Below are 18,938 nucleotides of genomic sequence, written 5' to 3'. Positions count from 1 at the left end.
AAGTTTGCTGATGACACAACAGTGCTCGGCCTGATTACCATCAACGATGAAACAGCTTACAGGGAGGAGGTGAGGGCCCTGGCGGAGTGGTGCCAGGACAACAACATCTCCTTCAACGTCAGCAAGACAAAGGAGCTGATTGTGGTGTACAGGAAACGGAGGGCCGAGCACGCCCCCATTCACATGGATGGGGCTGAAGTGGAGCGGGTCGAGAGTTTTGGGTTCTTCTGAATCCACATCACTAAGGATCTATCATGGTCCAAACATATCAACACAGTTGTGAATAGTCCTCTACTATTTGACTGCAGTTTCCTTCCAGTTCCCAAACTGCATCAAATCAAACTTTATTAGTCACATGCGCCGAATACAACAGGTCTACTACACCTTACCGTGAAATGTTGAATACAATAGATGCAGACCTTACCGTGAAATGCTGAATACAATAGGTGTAGACCTTACCGTGAAATGTTGAATACTATAGGTGTAGACCTTACCGTGAAATGTTGAATACAATAGGTGTAGACCTTACTGTGAAATGTTTACTTACGAGCTCTTAACCAACAATGCAGTTCAAGAAAGAGTTTAAGAAAATATTGACCAAATAAACTAAAGTAAAAAACAAATAAAAGTAACACAATAAAATAACAATAGCGAGGCTTTATACAGGGGTTACCGGTACCGAGTCACTGTGCTGGGGTACAGGTTAGTTGAGATAATTTATACATGTAGTAGGTAGGGGTAAAGTGACTATACATAGATAATAATCAGCGAGTAGCAGCAGTTTTAAAAACAAATGGAGGGGCGGCGGGGGGGACAATGAAATTAGTCCGGGTGGTAGCAGTCTTTTGGCTTGGGAATAGAAGTGGTTAAGAAGCCTTTTGGTCCTGAACTTGGCACTCCGGTACCGCATCGGTAGCAGAGAGAACAAGTCTATGACTTGGGTCACTGTATATAGAGTAGCGCTCCAACAAACCCAAACCTGCTGGACTTAACCGACAACACTTATGTGATTCACTCAGCTCAGACTGTCAGACACTTAAGCCTCTGTGAGAAAGCAAGAGGTGCACTTTCTGCCAAAAGTGTTGAAGTCTCACAGTTTCATGTGTCTTTGCTTTCCATTGGTCTCACTTGCCAAAGCTGATAGAAAACATCCTGAGGATTTTCATGGGAACTCTTCTTTTTTGTTGTTGTTGGTCAAACAGCAAATACTGTGAGCGTCTGTCGGACAGTCACAGTTGACGTCTTTTTCTGCCACTTTGTGTGTGTGTGTTTGTGTGTGTGTGTCAGTTCCTCATTAGTGACAGTCTGCTGTAACAGAAAGTGTGTGTGTGTTTGTGTGTGTGTGTCAGTTCCTCATTAGTAACAGTCTGCTGTAACAGAAAGTGTGTGTGTGTTTGTGTGTGTGTGTCAGTTCCTCATTAGTAACAGTCTGCTGTAACAGAAAGTGTGTGTGTGTGTGTGTGTGTGTGTGTGTGTGTGTGTGTGTGTGTGTGTGTGTGTGTGTGTGTGTGTGTGTGTGTGTGTGTGTGTGTGTGTGTGTGTGTGTGTGTGTGTGTGTGTGTGTGTGTGTGTGTGTGTGTGTCAGTTCCTCATTAGTAACAGTCTGCTGTAACAGAAAGTGTGTGTGTGTTTGTGTGTGTGTGTCAGTTCCTCATTAGTAACAGTCTGCTGTAACAGAAAGTGTGTGTGTGTGTGTGTGTGTCAGTCTCTCATTAGTAACAGTCTGCTGTAACAGAAAGTGTGTGTGTGTGTGTGTGTGTGTGTGTGTGTGTGTGTGTGTGTGTGTGTGTGTGTGTGTGTGTGTGTGTGTGTGTGTGTGTGTGTGTGTGTGTGTGTGTGTGTGTGTGTGTGTGTGTGTGTGTGTGTGTGTGTGTGTGTGTGTGTGTGTGTGTGTGTGTGTGTGTGTCAGTCTCTCATTAGTAACAGTCTGCTGTAACAGAAAGGGATATTGCACTTCCTTTTCATTTGAAAGACTGAAACAGTGTTATAAAAAATAGGGCAAACTACAATTAAATAGCCAACTTCAATGCCAACTACACTGAAACTTCAACTACAATAACTAACACTGAAATATTGTTATAAAAGAGGCACATACAGTGCCTTGCCAAAGTATTCGCCCCCCTTGAACTTTGCGACCTTTTGCCACATTTCAGGCTTCAAACATAAAGATATAAAACTGTATTTTTTTGTGAAGAATCAACAACAAGTGGGACATAATCATGAAGTGGAACGACATTTATTGGATATTTCAAACTTCTTTAACAAATCAAAAACTGAAAAATTGGGCGTGCAAAATTATTCAGCCCCTTTACTTTCAGTGCAGCAAACACTCTCCAGAAGTTCAGTGAGGATCTCTGAATGATCTAATGTTGACCTAAATGACTAATGATGATAAATACAATCCACCTGTGTGTAATCAAGTCTCCGTATAAATGCACCTGACTGTGATAGTCTCAGAGGTCCGTTAAAAGCGCAGAGAGCATCATGAAGAACAAGGAACACACCAGGCAGGTCCGAGATACTGCTGTGAAGAAGTTTAAAGCTGGATTTGGATACAAATAGATTTCCCAAGCTTTAAACATCCCAAGGAGCACTGTGCAAGCGATAATATTGAAATGGAAGGAGTATCAGACCACTGCAAATCTACCAAGACCTGGCCGTCCCTCTAAACTTTCAGCTCATACAAGGAGAAGACTGATCAGAGATTCAGCCAAGAGGCCCATGATCACTCTGGATGAACTGCAGAGATCTACAGCTGAGGTGGGAGACTCTGTCCATAGGACAACAATCAGTCGTATATTGCACAAATCTGGCCTTTATGGAAGAGTGGCAAGAAGAAAGCCATTTCTTAAAGATATCCATAAAAAGTGTTGTTTAAAGTTTGCCACAAGCCACCTGGGAGACACACCAAACATGTGGAAGAAGGTGCTCTGGTCAGATGAAACCCAAATGGAACTTTTTGGCAACAATGCAAAACGTTATGTTTGGCGTAAAAGCAACACAGCTCATCACCCTGAACACCCTATCCCCACTGTCAAACATGGTGGTGGCAGCATCATGGTTTGGGCCTGCTTTTCTTCAGCAGGGACAGGGAAGATGGTTAAAATTGATGGGAAGATGGATGGAGCCAAATACAGGACCATTCTGGAAGAAAACCTGATGGAGTCTGCAAAAGACCTGAGACTGGGACAGAGATTTGTCTTCCAACAAGACAATGATCCAAAACATAAAGCAAAATCTACAATGGAATGGTTCAAAAATAAACATATCCAGGTGTTAGAATGGCCAAGTCAAAGTCCAGACCTGAATCCAATCGAGAATCTGTGGAAAGAACTGAAAACTGTTGTTCACAAATGCTCTCCATCCAACCTCACTGAGCTCGAGCTGTTTTGCAAGGAGGAATGGGAAAAAATGTCAGTCTCCCGATGTGCAAAACGGATAGAGACATACCCCAAGCGACTTACAGCTGTAATCGCAGCAAAAGCTGGCGCTACAAAGTATTAACTTATGGGGGCTGAATAATTTTGCACGCCCAATTTATCAGTTTTTTATTTGTTAAAAAAGTTTGAAATATCCAATAAATGTCGTTCCACTTCATGATTGTGTCCCACTTGTTGTTGATTCTTCACAAAAAATACAGTTTTATATCTTTATGTTTGAAGCCTGAAATGTGGCAAAAGGTCGCAAAGTTCAAGGGGGCCGAATACTTTCGCAAGGCACTGTATCAGCATTGAGTGATTGTTTTCATTTCCTCACACGTAAAGGGGGTCGGTGCATTAACTCCCGCTTGATAAGGCTGCAGGTCTATGTTTGCTCACAATGTACACTGAACAAAAATATAAATGCAACATGTAAAGTGTTGGTTCCATGTTTCTTGAGCTGAAATAAAAAGATCTCAGAAATGTTCCATATGCACAAAACATATTATTTATCTCAAATTTTGTGTACAAATTTGTTTACATCCCTTTTAATGATTATTTCTCTTTTGCCAAGATAATCCATTCGCCTGACAGGTGTGGCATGTTAAGAAGCTGATTTAACAGCATGATCATTACACAGGTGCTCCTTGTGCTGGAGACAATAAAAGGCCACTCTAAAATGTGCAGTTTTGTCACACAACTCAATGCCACAGATATCTCAAATTTTGAGGGAACGTGCAATTCCATGCTGACTGCAGGAATGTCCACCAAAACGGCCAGATAATTTAATGTTCATTTCTCTACCATAAGCCACCTCCAACGTTCTTTTATAGAATTTGGCAGTACATCCAACTGGCCTCACAGCCGCAGACCACGTACGTGTATAGCGTCATGTGGGCGAGCGATTTGCCGATGTCAATGTTGTGAACAGTGCCCCATTGTAGTGTTGGGGAATGGTATTGGCAGGCATAAGCTATGGACAACCAACACAATAGCATTTTATCGATGGTAATTTGAATGCACAGAAATACCGTGACGAGATCCTGAGGCCCATTGTGAGACCCATTTATTTTAAGTTATCTGTGACCAACAGATGCATATCTGTATTCCCAGTCATGTGAGATCCATAGATCTATGATGAATTTATTCAATTGACTGATTTCCTCATATGAACTGTAACTCAGTAAAATTTTTGCATGTTGCGTTTATATTTTTTGTACAGGATATGTTTATGTATGTGTGCTCTGTGTAAGTAGATCTCAGCAGCATATTTGGTCAGTCTGTAAGACTTCTCTCTATCTCTCTCTCTCTATCTCTCTCTCTGTCTCTCTGTGCATGTGTGTGTGCGTTCACGTACACTGAATGCATGCTTGCGTGAGAAAGTGAAAAATTATAGGAAACTCACCGACTGATCACTTTTTGGTGAATATATCATTGTGTCTGACTCTAAGAGGCAATGTGTATTGTATTTGATTTCTGTCTGAAAGTTAAACTGTATGGTCTACTGAGCCATGTGTACGTGCTACTATTTGTGTGAGAGTTGTCTGTGCTCAAGTCCCTAGCTGGCCCAATGGTGTATTTGTTTGCCACCTCTCTCTCCGTCCGACCAGGTGGTGTGCTCTTGTACAGATGGTCCCTCCATGCTGTCAGTTCCCCTTTCCTCTCCGGATATTCCCAGCATTCTACGGCCAGCGGAACGCAGCGCAGAGAGCAGCCGGGAACTCTGGGAACAGGAGCAGGAAGCTAGCACCGATCCAGTCGTTAGACGGGGAGGAGAGATTTAGGAGACGGCTGTCACTGTAAATGGAGCAACATCGTCCTCTGCTGGTTACTCATACACTGGTCATCAGATCCCACCATAATACACATTAAAAGAAATACAGTATATTGTATATCTTTGGCTGAACAATAACTTTCCCTAATATATACCTTTATATTACATATATAAATGGGTGTATCTTCTGCATTCAGTTGGTGGCGGTTAACCAAACATACTATAAACTCAACAGCACAAAGTCAGGATCAAGTTTACATAAGACATGATGCCAAGCAGGTTCATCCATCATTTTATTGTGCTCTATGGTAATGTATGATATCCATAGTGTGTTACTGTTGATTAACATATTGATCTGATCTGTGCTGTACGTTCTGTGGTTGATCTGTGCTGTACGTTCTGTGGTTGATCTGTGCTGTTCGTTCTGTGGTTGATCTGTGCTGTACGTTCTGTGGTTGATCTGTGCTGTACGTTCTGTGGTTGATCTGTGCTGTACGTTCTGTGGTTGATCTGTGCTGTACGTTCTGTGGTTGATCTGTGCTGTACGTTCTGTGGTTGATCTGTGCTGTACGTTCTGTGGTTGATCTGTGCTGTACGTTCTGTGGTTGATCTGTGCTGTACGTTCTGTGGTTGATCTGTGCTGTACGTTCTGTGGTTGATCTTTGGTTGATCTGTGCTGTACGTTCTGTGTTCTCATCTACTTTAGTTTGTTTTGAGGAACTCCCCTTCTCCTGTAATACAAAGGCACATTCACATCAGATAAGCAGACTAAAAACAGGTAAATAATGCCTTTTTTGTGGTCACTAAAAATATGTTGAAAAACTTAATTTCACAATCAGTACAATTTGACCATGTAATCCCAAAAGATATCAGAATGACATGGCAGTGTTGTCCTAGGCCTAGGGAAACAACCTTGTTATAACAGACAATATGTGTGTGTCTCTTACCTGGATCCTTCATCACCCCACAGTACTCCTCACACTCCCTCTTTGAGTAGAACTTGTTACTGTTGACCTGGCAATAGTCCTTTTTATTATCCAGACAGAGACCAGAGTTTGAGTGGAAGACCCAGATCTTGGGCTGTCCAGTGCAGGGCCGAGAATCCATGGGCAGTCTACAGGCAGCTGTAGAGAGACACACACACCAGACAGGAGGAAAGACATGAGGGACAATCTTGTCTCACACGTAGTCTATGGGCATGAACATCATGTTGGTTCTTGAAGTGGGTTGAGCATTGTCACATCATCAACTAGGTTAGAAGTCAAGCCTGTGTCTCCTACGCACCACAAGACTGTATAAGCCCACTGAGCTTAAGTGAAGGCATTAGCTCTGTGGAGCTAACGCAAGTTTCAAGCTCTTAGACAAGATGACCCGTAACACGAGTGTGGTTCACCAACAGAAAAACCACCAGTGTTACACTCTATCCACTCACCCTCATTGCGACAGCTCTGGAGACACTCCCTCTCGGTCACAAAGTTGTTCTGGTTGCCCATGCAGCCTCCGTAGGTGAACAGCTGACAGGCCATACTGGTAGAGTTGTAGAAGTACCTCTGCACCATCCCGAAACAGGGACCTGCGTCCGGTTCGGCGTTACAGGACTCTGAAGAGAGATGTACAGCAGTGCATTGTGTGTTTTAGCCATACACATACAGTGGGGTCTGAGATGATTGACAGCCTTGATAAAGATGAGCAAAAATAACTGGATAAAATAAATCATTCAAATACCGAGCTATACTGTATGCTACATTTCTTTGGGAAATTATATGATTTGATACATAATACAATTGCTCAGAGAAAGAGATTTACTAATAATAAGTCATAATTATTTTCTCAAAAATGTAGCGGTCAAAATTGACACCCCTTTCAATACCTCACCTAGTGAGGATAATGGCACCCAACACTGGTGTGCATGGACAAATAACTATATTTTCATGTCATCTGACCAAGCACTGGTTTCAATCCAAGTGCTAATGCACATGGATGACATGAAAATAGAGGTCTTTGGCCTGCACACCAGTGGTGGGTTTGGCATCGAAATAAATATGGTGGTGGATATTTGATGTTAAGGGGCAATTTTGCTTTATTTAATTATTATACTTTTTTTCTCCCCAATTGGTAGTTACAGTCATTGCTGCAACTCACCGTACGGACTAGGGAGAGGTGAAGGTCGAGAGCCATGCGTCCTCCGAAACACAACCCAACCAAGCCACACTGCTTCTTGATAAAATGCCCACTTAACCCGGAAGCCAGCCACACCAATGTGTCGGAGGAAACACCGTACACCTGGTGACTGTGTCAGCGTGCAATGCGCCCATCCCGCCACAGGAGTCGTTGCTGCGCATCGGGACAAGGACATCCCTGCCGGCCAAATCATCCCCTAACCCGGACGATTGCACCGCCCCATGGGCCTCCCGGTCGTGGGTGGCTGTGACAGAGCCTGGACTCGAACCAAGAATCTCTAGTGGTACAGCTTGCATTGTAATGCAGTGGCTTAGACCACTCGGGATGCCCGTTGGACCCTTGTTAAGGTCAACGGCATCATGAACTTTACTCAGTACCCAAGAATGTTTGCCCAAAACCTAGTTGCCTCTGCCAGGAGGTTGAAACTTGGCCTCAAGTGGATTTTCCACAAGACAATAACCCCAAGCACACATCAACATCCACAAAGAAATGGTTAACCCTATCAGTCCCGAGACCCCATCAAAAATCACCTTTTTATTTATCTGACTTTCTTTGTTCTGCATGTCCAGATCTATTTAGCCTCACAATGAAGTGTTTTACCATTTTCTTTTCAGGACAACTGGGGCTACAAGTTGAACATGCATTTGACATGAACAGTTTGATCAATGAGTTTTCTTGACAAATGTTTTTAAAAGTCTGGCAAAGCAGAAACCTGATAAAAATGAATTTCTATGAATGGTGTAAGTACAGCAATTGTTTGCTTAGTGGGAAATGAATATCCAACTAGTCAGTGACAATTGTGCGGAGTTAATAGTTTGTGACAGCACCTATGTGAGCTTATAACAGTATTATAGACACTATGTCCTGGGATGTCCTAAAACTTCTCTGTATAATAACCCTTTACAGTATTATAGACACTATGTCGGCAGGGTAGCCTAGTGGTTGGCGAGTTGGACTAATAACCAGAAGGTTGCAAGTTCAAATCCCTGAGCTGACAAGGTACAAATCTGTCGTTCTGCCCCTGAACAAGGCAGTTAACCCACTGTTCCTACGCCGTCATTGAAAATAAGAATTTGTTCTTAACTGACTTGCCTAGTTAAATAAAGGTTAAAAAAAATGTCCTGGGATTTACTATGATCTTCTATGTAGAAGAACCCCTTACCTTCTAACGACGCTTGTGAGGTCATAGAGCAAAACATGTTACACGTGCATATTCATGAGACTTTTGTAGCTCAAAACATTCAGATTCTACAGATCCCTTCGGGATCCGGCCTTGTTATGCAAACAACGCTCTAGCTCAGCCCCCTGTTAATCACACAGAATGGTTGGTATCTACGAGTACAGAAGAAATAGATTAATTGAATGGTAAAAACAATTCTGTATGGAGGATTGGTCTAAGACCGCTCCCAGTGTGGTCTCCAACTCATAAAACATTTTAGAAAAAGGCTCATTGCCGTTATCCTCGCAAGGTGAGGTATTGAAAGGTATTGAAAACAGGAGTGTCAATAATTTTCACCCCCTACTTCTTAAGGCTAGGGGGCACTATTTTCACGTCCGGATGAATAGTGTGCCCAAAGTAAACTGCCTACCATTCCAGAAGCTAGGATTTGCATATAATTGGTAGATTTGGATAGAAAACACTCTAAAGTTTCTAAAACTGTTATAATTATGTCTGTGAGTAAAACAAGCGAAACCCTGAGGACAAACCATCCAGTATTTTTTGTTTTTAGGTCACTCTCTTTTCAAAGGGTTTCTATGTGGATCTAGATTTCTAAGGCACTTGCTTACAGTTCCTATCGCTTCCACTAGATGTCAACAGTCTTTAGAAATTGGTTAATGTTTTTCCTTTGAGAAATGAAGAAGAAGTAGCCATTTCCTATCTGGGTGGATAGCCAAGTGTACTGTTGTGGTTGGGACGGGCGACCTGAAAGCTTGCTCCACTTTGTTTTCGTCCAGATACCCGCCATGTTGTGGAGTCAACAGAAGTCAGAAATAGCATTATAAATATTCACTTACATTTGATGATCTTCATCAGAAAGCACTCCCAGGAATCCCAGTTCTACAATAAATGTTTGTTTTGTTCGATAAAGTCCATAATTTATGTCCAAATACCTCCTTTTTGTTCGTGCGTTTAGTACACAAATCCAAACTCAGGAGGAGCGGGTACAGGCAAAAAGTCATATTATAGTTCGTAGAAACATGTCAAACGATGTATAGAATCAATCTTTAGGATGTTTTTATCATAAATCTTCAGTAATGTATTAACCGGTGAATTCTTTTGTCTGTAGAAATGCAATGGAACGCAGCTATCTCTCGATAGTCAACTTGAAAAACTACAAACCTCAGATTTCCCACTTCCTGGTTGGATTTCTTTTCAGGTTTTTGCCTGCCATATGAGTTATGTTATACTCACAGACATCATTCAAACAGTTTTAGAAACTTCAGAGTGTTTTATATCAAAATCTACTAATTATATGCATATTCTAGGTTTTAGGCCTGGGTAGCAGGTAGTTTACACTGGGCACCTTTTTATCCAAGCTACTTAATACTGCCACCCAGTCCCAAAGAAGTTAAATAGTGAGCAATTGTAATAGTATAAATAAAATAATTTCCCAATTTATTTGAGCATATGATATAGCTCACTATTTTGAATTATTTATTATATACAGTCATTTTTGCTTGTCGTTATCAATAGTGGGAATAATTTCGGACTCCATCGTACACTGTAATTACATGTAATATACATGAGTGTTACTCAACTTCAGTCCTCCAGTATCCCTAACAGTACACGCTTCTATTGTAGGCCTGGACAAGCACACCTGATTCTTGAATGAGTTTAATTAGCTATGTTTGTCCGGAGCTACACCAAAAATGTGTTCTAGCAGCTTCTAGCCATTCAATGACTAGACCCACACAGAGCTGATGCTAAAACATACCTTCAATGTAGAGGTCAAGGGCCTAGCAGGCCCAGCATGCACTCTCACCTTCACTCCTGAACATCACGATTCCGGCACCAGAACCCTCCTCAGCGGGCAACTCAGGGAGGACTATGTTCCTCTTGGCTCTCTGGGGACAGGCAGACAGGTGAGTACTCAGCAGGGTTGGTGTAAATTCCATTTGAATTCCAATCAATTCAGGAAGTATACTGAAATTCCAATTCCAATTATCTTCAATGCTTTTCATTGAGGTAAATGTTGATTTACTTTCTGTAATGCCTTTAACCAAAGCCACTTTTCGATATAATCCCAGACTCTGTCACGCGGTACAACTTCAACATTGAATAATTTAATACAGGAAGTACCGGTGCTGTGATCTCAGGCTGAGGCTCTGATGCTACAGGCTCTGTTCCTGGTACACACTCCCCTGTGGACAGAGACAGGAGTTCAAAGGTCAAACAATGTCCAGACACATAGTGGATGTATTTGTGCATTTGTGTGCAGGGGCGGACTGGCTGGTCCATATTTTGCCCAGTGGGCCTGTTTAACTTTAAATATTTGGCTAATAATGGGGGCCTGAAGGAAAATGCCAAGGCCGATTTAGAAATGCCAAGGCCGATTTCTGGTCCCAGTCCGCCCCTGTGTGTGTGCCTCTACCTTTGTTCTGTTTGATGATGATTGCGTTGTCAGCCATGCCCTGCTCCTTTACCAGCCTCCTGAAGTCCTCCAGGATAGTGGGTGACAGTTCCATGGTGCGACCTGAAGGAGGCAGCATTTTAATTGGCTTTTACTGCTTAATATAATTAACACTATAGCTGTTTCTGAGTGGCCTGGTCTCAGATCAGATCTTCTGCTGCTGAATATAACAACACTATAGCTGTGTCTGAGAGGCCTGGTCTCAGATCTGTTTGTGGACCTGCCAACTCCTAAAGTCATTATCATATTTGTGTTTTTGTGCTGCTCTATAGCCAAAGCAATTGGTTTTGATTGACTCTATAGCCAAATCCTATGGCGGTTGTCGTGACAATCATAATTACAACCAAAGGAGTTGGCAAGACAGCACAAACAGATCAGGTACCAGGCTACTGTCTCAGTGGTGTGAAGTGATAAATACAGGACACTGGAGTGTAACTCACTGTATAGCTTGGCAGAATTGGTCTTCTCGCCTTCTGTTTTTTGTTTACTGAACATGACGATGGCGTACTCATCATAGTTAGTGTCAACCACATAGGCATCAACATCAGCCCCCCACTCTGCATGAAGGAAACATGGACTTATATGGTAGGAGAGTACGAGCATAAATATAGTACACAATGCCCATTACCTCTCACCGTTGACCTCTCATCGATTACAAAAATACACAGGCTGTGTATGGAAACATTACTAGCTGTCCTTGTTTTATGAATTCCTCTCAAAGCGCATTGTAAGAGAGGATCCAAGGTACCTCCATTGAACATTCTCCTCCAATTAGCTTTGAGAGCACTTAAGAAAACAATGACAGGGAAGGTCAAGTTTTCAGACACGGTTGAGGAGAGGAAGTGACAAACAGACTTACTGGCGATGTGGTAGGTGAATCTTCCAGGTGTGTCGGTCAGCTTGTAATCACCAGAGATCTGCTGACATGTCCCGTGCCTGCACGTGCACACACACACACACACAAACACACACCCGCACGCACCCGCACGCACGCGCGCACGCACACACACAACATATATTGAATTAAAGGCCAATGCAGACGTTTTAATCTCAATATCTGCTTAACAATTAAGTACCTTACTGTTTTGAATTCAAATCTAAAAAACTATTCCTCAAACAATAATTAGGTAGCACTGTCTGAGTGAGGGGCCTAATTGGAGGGATATGTAACCTGAAAACTAGCTGTTATTGGTAGAGATTTGGAACTCTTTGTTATTGGTCTAATAACTTATACTGCCTGGTGATGTCACCAGCCTAAACTCCACCCATACAAAACCTGCTGATTAGAACGTCCTGTGTAATTGCATTTTATTTAACCAACAACTATGTAATAACACTGATTTTTTACAAAAGAATCTCACTTTTACAGCGTTCGTCTCAAACAGAAGTTTGACTGCATTGGGTCTTTAAAGCTATGGTGAATCCAGTTCCATTATTAGGTACAGTTCAGAGACACGAATATCAATGTGTGTGTGTGTGTGTGTGTAACCTCACTTATTCATGCTCCTTGTCATGCTGACTTTGTCTTCGGTGCCGCTGGCCTGCAGCTCCAGGATTCCGATGGCTTCATCTCCCTTGTGGTGTTGCATCCAGGGCCAGGTGGACGCTACCGCAATATCATGCCACTTCCCCATGAACTGACCAATAGAGAGACAGGTGGAAGGGTTTTAACAACCTGTAATACTGTACTGGGAACAACGAGTATTTAGACATCTGAGGCGCATAAACACACTAAAATCACAAAATCTGCATAGCTTGATAACTCAACCGAAATCAAGTAACGTTACAAAGAATTTCCAAACCAATTACTCTACTGATTATGACTAATAGCTCAGATAAGGAGAGAGACAGATCCATGGTCTGAGAAACAGAAGACACTCTGACCTTAGTCAGGTCGAAGTTCTCCTGTGTGGGGAAGAGAGGTTCGGAAAGCAAGGGCACTCCATGGAGGAGGCAAACGAGGCCAAAGAGGAGCGCGAGTATGACAACCTGCTGCATTCTGTCTTCCTGTCTCTGATACCAACCTCTGACTGAGGCTTACCCTGAGCTCTTGGAACTGCTGGGAGAGCTAATCTCTCCACCCCTCCAACCTTTACCCCTCCGACCCTCAACCTCAACCCCCTCCACTGGATTAGGCTAGCAAGCCAATGGCCAATGACCATGTGTGTCTACCCCTTCCTGTACCCCCTCAAACTCCAGCAGAAAACAAACCGCAAACAGAGCAAAGTTCTCCTCATCTCTCTGTTTGTCACTGTAACATTGGACTTCTATGTTAAATTTAATAGGAAAAAATATCTCAAATTTAAACACAACCGAGCAGTAGCATGCATAGCTAAAACAATATTAGCCCAACGATCTCTCACCCCCCCCCCCCCCCCCCCACACACACATTTCCTCAGGAGTTGCAGCGATGGGGCAAGACTGTAACTACCCAATTGGATACCATGAAATTGGGGAGAAAAATAGGTACAAAATTAAATAAGGAATAAAAACATTTTAAAACATGCCCTTTGGACCTTGACTCGGCGCTCCGGTACCGCTTGCCTTGCGGTAGTAGAGAGAACAGTGTATGACTGGGGTGGCTGGAGTCTTTGACCATTGTTTTGCATCTTCCTCTGACACTGCCTGGTATAGAGGTCCTGGATGGAGGGAAATTTGGCCCCTGTGATGTACTGGACCGTACGCACTACCCTCTGTAGTGCCTTGTGGTCAGATGCCGAGCAGTTGCCATACCAGGCAGTGATGCAACCAGTCAGGATGCTCTTACCGGTGCAGGATCTGAGGACCCATGCCAAATCTTTTCAGTCTCCTGAGGGGGAATAGGCTTTGTCATGCCCTCTTCACGACTGTCTTAGTGTGTTTGGACCATGATAGTTTGTTGGTGATGTGGACACCAAGGAACTTGAAGCTCTCAACCTGCTCCACTACAGCCCCATCGATGAGAATGGGGGTGCGCTCGGTCTTCCTTTTCCTGTAATCCACAATCATATCCTTTGTCTTGATCACGTTCAGGGAAAGGTTGTTATCCTGGCACCACATGGCCAGATCTCTGACCTCCTCCCTATAGGCTGTCTCATCGTTGTCGGTGTTGTGTTGTCGGCAAACTTAATGATGGTGTTGGAGTCTGGCCATGCAGTCATGGGCGAACAGGGGGCTAACACTGTCTTTTGGTGCCGGGAGACCAGTTTCAAACCTGGTTGGTCACACCTCCACCTGAACAGCAGAACAGATAGACTCACCATAGAGGGACACCTGTGTCTACAGGGGTTGAATGGGGGGAACCCGGATTCTGGGATTTACCACCACAAACCACTTGCTTTTTCCGGGATAGTTGACTGTGAGAACCCAGTAAATTATAATAACTTATTTAAATGAACAGCATGGCGTGAAATGGAACTGTTATATGTGATGTCTAAATCTGTCTTCTCTACGGCCTCTGCATGATCAACGCTCAGAGTAGGGACAGGCAGCCCATCTCAGATTAGAGTGCACAATGCATGTAGATCTATCATCTCATCCTGGTAACGTTTTTTCTTGTGACAAGTAAGCCTATATTTGCTGTAGTCTGTAATATAAAGACTGAATGCGTGTCTAATTGACCCATCTCCATCTGACTTTCGCAGGTCACCTTATGTTTTATTTATTTATTGCAGCTGAAGAGTTTTAAAGCAGCCTATCACTCGAATATCATTGTTTTAAATCATTGCACTCTCTTGCAGTCTTTCCATAAAAATATATCCAAAATAGATAATCTTGTTCTAGATTGATATATAACCCTATATATAGATAACCTAGCTTACCTCTTTCAGGTAATACATTCAATGCAGTATTGGCCTTCTATTTAGCTTATTAATTCTGGGTTATGCTAAGTTACTGTCTCTTGCGCAACACGCATGCACCTGTGCTCCGTTGGCCTCTCTCCTTAACAAACCCTCCTTAGCTCTTGAAGTCCCATGCAGAACACGCTAGACTAGAATAGCCTGCTGGACATTCTTTAAAAAATATATTTTTACATTTCTTATACCAATAGACTATTCGAAGAGGTACACAAGCTCTTGTTTGCTGAATTTAAAAAAAGCAGCCAATAGAAATCATGGGTAGTTTGAAAGAAGTGCGAACGCGCAATGGCGGTAGTCTATGGCAGGCCAGACCCATACCTATTCAATCTTCGTGAAGAAAAGTGAAAGCCTTCTGCATCTAAGAAGAGGACAACGAAACGTATTTCATTTAACTGTTGAAAGCAAGGAAAGAATGAAGCAACAATAGAGAGTGAAAGAGATATAAGAGCTATTATATTTCAAAATTAAAATCAAATTAGCTAGCCTATACTTGTAACTTTGTAGGTGCAACAGAATCGCATGAGCTCTCCCTGCTTTATAATGGTTTGAACAATGTGTGTAATTTCAGTGCATATAATAAAACAAAGTACAGTAATACAGTTCAACTCAAAAAGATTAGCCTACTGGAGCTAGTTTCTTCGTTTTACCCAAGAGAGCATATAGCTAGCTACAGAGAGGCTTTCATAGTAGTGAGCTATATCATATACTGCAGTAGCCTATATCATATACAGTGAGGCTATATCATATACAGTGAGTAATGTGCAGTAGCCTATATCATATACAGTGAGTAGCCTATATCATATACAGTGAGTAATGTGCAGTAGCCTATAATGTGCAGTAGCCTATATCATATACAGTGAGTAATGTGCAGTAGCCTATATCATATACAGTGAGTAATGTGCAGTAGCCTATATCATATACAGTGAGTAATGTGCAGTAGCCTATATCATATACAGTGAGTAATGTGCAGTAGCCTGTATCATATACAGTGAGTAATGTGCAGTAGCCTGTATCATATACAGTGAGTAATGTGCAGTAGCCTATATCATATACAGTGAGTAGAGTAGCCTAATCATATACAGTGCAGTAGCCTATATCATATACAGTGAGTAATGTGCAGTAGCCTATATCATATACAGTGAGTAGCCTATATCATATACAGTGAGTAATGTGCAGTAGCCTATATCATATACAGTGAGTAATGTGCAGTAGCCTATATCATATACAGTGAGTAATGTGCAGTAGCCTATATCATATACAGTGAGTAATGTGCAGTAGCCTATATCATATACAGTGAGTAATGTGCAGTAGCCTATATCATATACAGTGAGTAATGTGCAGTAGCCTATATCATATACAGTGAGTAGTATGTGCAGTAGCCTATATCATATACAGTGAGTAATGTGCAGTAGCCTGCAGTAGCCTATATCATATACAGTGAGTAATGTGCAGTAGCCTATATCATATACAGTGAGTAATGTGCAGGAGCCTATATCATATACAGGGCATTCAGAAGGTTTTCAGACCCCTTGACGTTTTCCACATTTTGTTACGTTACAGCCTTATTCTAAAATTGTTGAAATATTTTTTTTGCCCTCATCAATCTACACACAAAGCCTGTAATGACGAAGTGAAAACTGTTTTTTAGATATTTCTGCTAATTTATAAAAACAAAAAAATTGAAATACCTTATTTACATAATTATTCAGACCCTTTGCTATGAGACTCGAAATTGAGCTCAGGTGAATCCTATTTGATAATTGATCATGATGTTTCTACAACTTGATTGGAGTCCACCTGTGGTATACCTGTGGTATATTCAATTGATAAGATAAGATCCCACAGTTGACAATGTATGTCAGAGCAAAAACCAAGCGATGAGGTCAAAGAATTGTGCGTAGAGCTCTGAGACAGGATTGTGTCGAGGCACAGATCTGGGGAAGGGTACAAAAACATTTCCACTGCATTGAAGGTCCCCAAGAACACAGTGGCCTCCATCATTCTTAAATGGAAGAAGTTTGGAACCACCAAGACTCTTCTTAGAGTTGGCCGCTTGACCAAACTGAGCAATCGGGGGAGAAGGGCCTTTGTCAGGGAGGTGACCAAGTACCCGAAGGTCACTCTGACAGAGCTAAAGAGTTCCTCTGTGGAGATGGGAGAACCTTCCAGAAGGACAACCATCTCTGCAACACTCCACCAATCAGGCCTTTATGGTAGAGTGGCCAGACAGAAGCCACTCCTCAGGCACGATAGTTCGCTTGGAGTTTGCCAACAGGCACGTAAGCAACTCTGACCATGAGAAACAAGATTCTCTGATCTGATGTTACCAAGACTGAGCTCTTTGGCCGGAATGCCAAGCATCACGTCTGGAATAAACCTGGCACCATCCATACGGTGAAGCATGGTGGTGGCAGCATCATGCTGTGGGGATGTTTTTCAGTGGCAGGGACTGGGAGACTAGTCAAGATTGAGGGAAAGATGAACGGAGCAAAGTACAGAGAGATCCTTGATGAAAACCTGCTCCGGAGCACTCAGGACCTCAGACTGGGGTGAAGGTTCACCTTCCAACAGGACAACAACCCTAAGTACACAGCAAAGACATGCAGGAGTGGCTTCGGGACAAGTCTCTGAATGTCCTTGAGTGACCCAGCCAGACCCCGGACTTGAAACCGATCTAACATCTCTGGAGACCTGAAAATAGCTGTGCAGCGATGCTCCCCATCCAACCTGACAGAGCTTGAGAGGATCTGCAGAGAAGAATGGGAGAAACTCCCCAAATACAGGTGTGCCAAGCTTGTTGCATCATACCCAAGAAGACTCGAGGCTGTAATCACTGTCAAAGGTGCTTCAACAAAGTACTGTGTAAAATGGTCTGAATACTTATGTAAATGTGATATTTCAGTATTTCATTTTTAATAATTTTGCTAACATTTCTAAAAACCTGTTTTTGCTTTGTCGTTATGTGGTGTTGTGTGTAGATTGATGAGGAATAAAGCTGTAACGTAACAAAATGTGGAAAAAGTGAAGGGGCCTGAATACTTTCTGAATGCACTGTACAGTATGTATTGGATAACGGCTTGGTCTCATTAAATGTCTTTAATGTATGCCTCATCAGGCTCAGTGTAAGGGTTTTCCTCCTCTTCGTCTGAAGAGGAGGTGTAAGCAAGGATCGGACCGAGATGCGGTGTGGTAAGTGTCCATGGTTGTTTATTTAAAACATAAACTGAACACTCAATGAATACAAAACAATAAACGTGAACAAAACCGAAACAGTACCGTGTGGAGAACAAACACAGACACGGAAACAATCACCCACAAACCAACAGTGAAACCCAGGCTACCTAAGTATGATTCTCAATCAGAGACTAACGACACCTGCCTCTGATTGAGAACCATACTAGGCCAAACACAGAAAACCAACCTAGAAACACAAAACATAGAATGCCCACCCAACTCACGTCCTGACCAACTAAAACAAACAAATAACACAAGAACTAGGGTCAGAACGTGACACTCAGGTAGCATCAGGTTTGAACGTTTTTAATCAAGCTCTAATCAAATCCATACATAGGCCCCCCTTTGCCTCCAGAACAGCCTGAATTCTTCAGGGCATTCTAAATGTTGGTCCATGCTGAAAGAACGCAAAGGACTTTTAATATTGATGGCATCATGCAGTTACTGCAGGTTGCAAATCGACGAAGCAAACAGATATAATATTTGACATTCATCTCAAACTTTGGGAACAGCCTTTATTAGTTCTAGCTCATCCCAAAGATGCTCTATTGGGTTGAGGTCATGTTCCAGGTCATGTTCCAGGGCATGTTTTTCCACTCCTCAATTGTCCTCAATTGAAAGAGAGATTTCTCTCTCTCTTTCACTATGTTTAGAATCACAGCAGTTCCCAGATGAAATCAAGATCACCAACTTTGAACAGATATGCTGGTTTGTTATGAAGATGCTGAGAGAAGGCTCTTCTCTTGTTAGGGCAAGCATAAAGCACATGACTTATCTTGTAAGAACAAGCAGAGGCCTTCTCTTAATAGGGAAAGCAGAGGACTTCTGTTGTTAGAACAAGAAGAGGACTTCTCTCGTT

At 42.5% G+C, this 18,938-nt stretch overlaps 1 protein-coding gene and 1 long non-coding RNA gene across 3 annotated transcripts in view; one reads left to right on the top strand and one right to left on the bottom strand.

Moving 5' to 3' along the window:
• LOC124000688 overlaps positions 1 to 5,654 on the top strand; it is a 26,620-nt gene extending 20,966 nt beyond the window's left edge. Inside the window, exon 3 of the long non-coding RNA XR_006832649.1 lies at positions 5,030 to 5,654. This is a non-coding gene — a long non-coding RNA (uncharacterized LOC124000688). The remainder of the gene's footprint in view (positions 1 to 5,029) is intronic.
• On the bottom strand, positions 5,470 to 13,063 carry LOC124000687 (protein AMBP-like). Of its 2 annotated transcripts, none has more exons than XM_046307249.1 (10): positions 12,891 to 13,063; positions 12,501 to 12,643; positions 11,866 to 11,942; positions 11,447 to 11,563; positions 10,968 to 11,069; positions 10,676 to 10,737; positions 10,359 to 10,440; positions 6,626 to 6,793; positions 6,147 to 6,317; positions 5,470 to 5,929 (listed from the first exon to the last, which is right to left on the bottom strand). In XM_046307249.1, exons 1-10 carry the CDS (start codon positions 13,002 to 13,004, stop codon positions 5,526 to 5,528), a joined length of 1,440 nt encoding a protein of 479 aa, XP_046163205.1. In that variant the 5' UTR covers positions 13,005 to 13,063; the 3' UTR covers positions 5,470 to 5,525. The 2 variants fall into 2 exon arrangements, with proteins under 2 accessions (XP_046163205.1, XP_046163204.1); XM_046307248.1 differs by having other exon boundaries at positions 5,815 to 5,924; positions 6,141 to 6,317; positions 12,891 to 13,056.
• Positions 13,064 to 18,938: the final 5,875 nt, after the last annotated feature.

Source organism: Oncorhynchus gorbuscha, linkage group LG16 (genome assembly GCF_021184085.1).
Source record: "Oncorhynchus gorbuscha isolate QuinsamMale2020 ecotype Even-year linkage group LG16, OgorEven_v1.0, whole genome shotgun sequence".
Taxonomy (NCBI): domain Eukaryota; kingdom Metazoa; phylum Chordata; class Actinopteri; order Salmoniformes; family Salmonidae; genus Oncorhynchus; species Oncorhynchus gorbuscha.
Note: the sequence above shows the minus strand (reverse complement) of the source record. Positions and strands in the feature narration are given on the sequence as shown.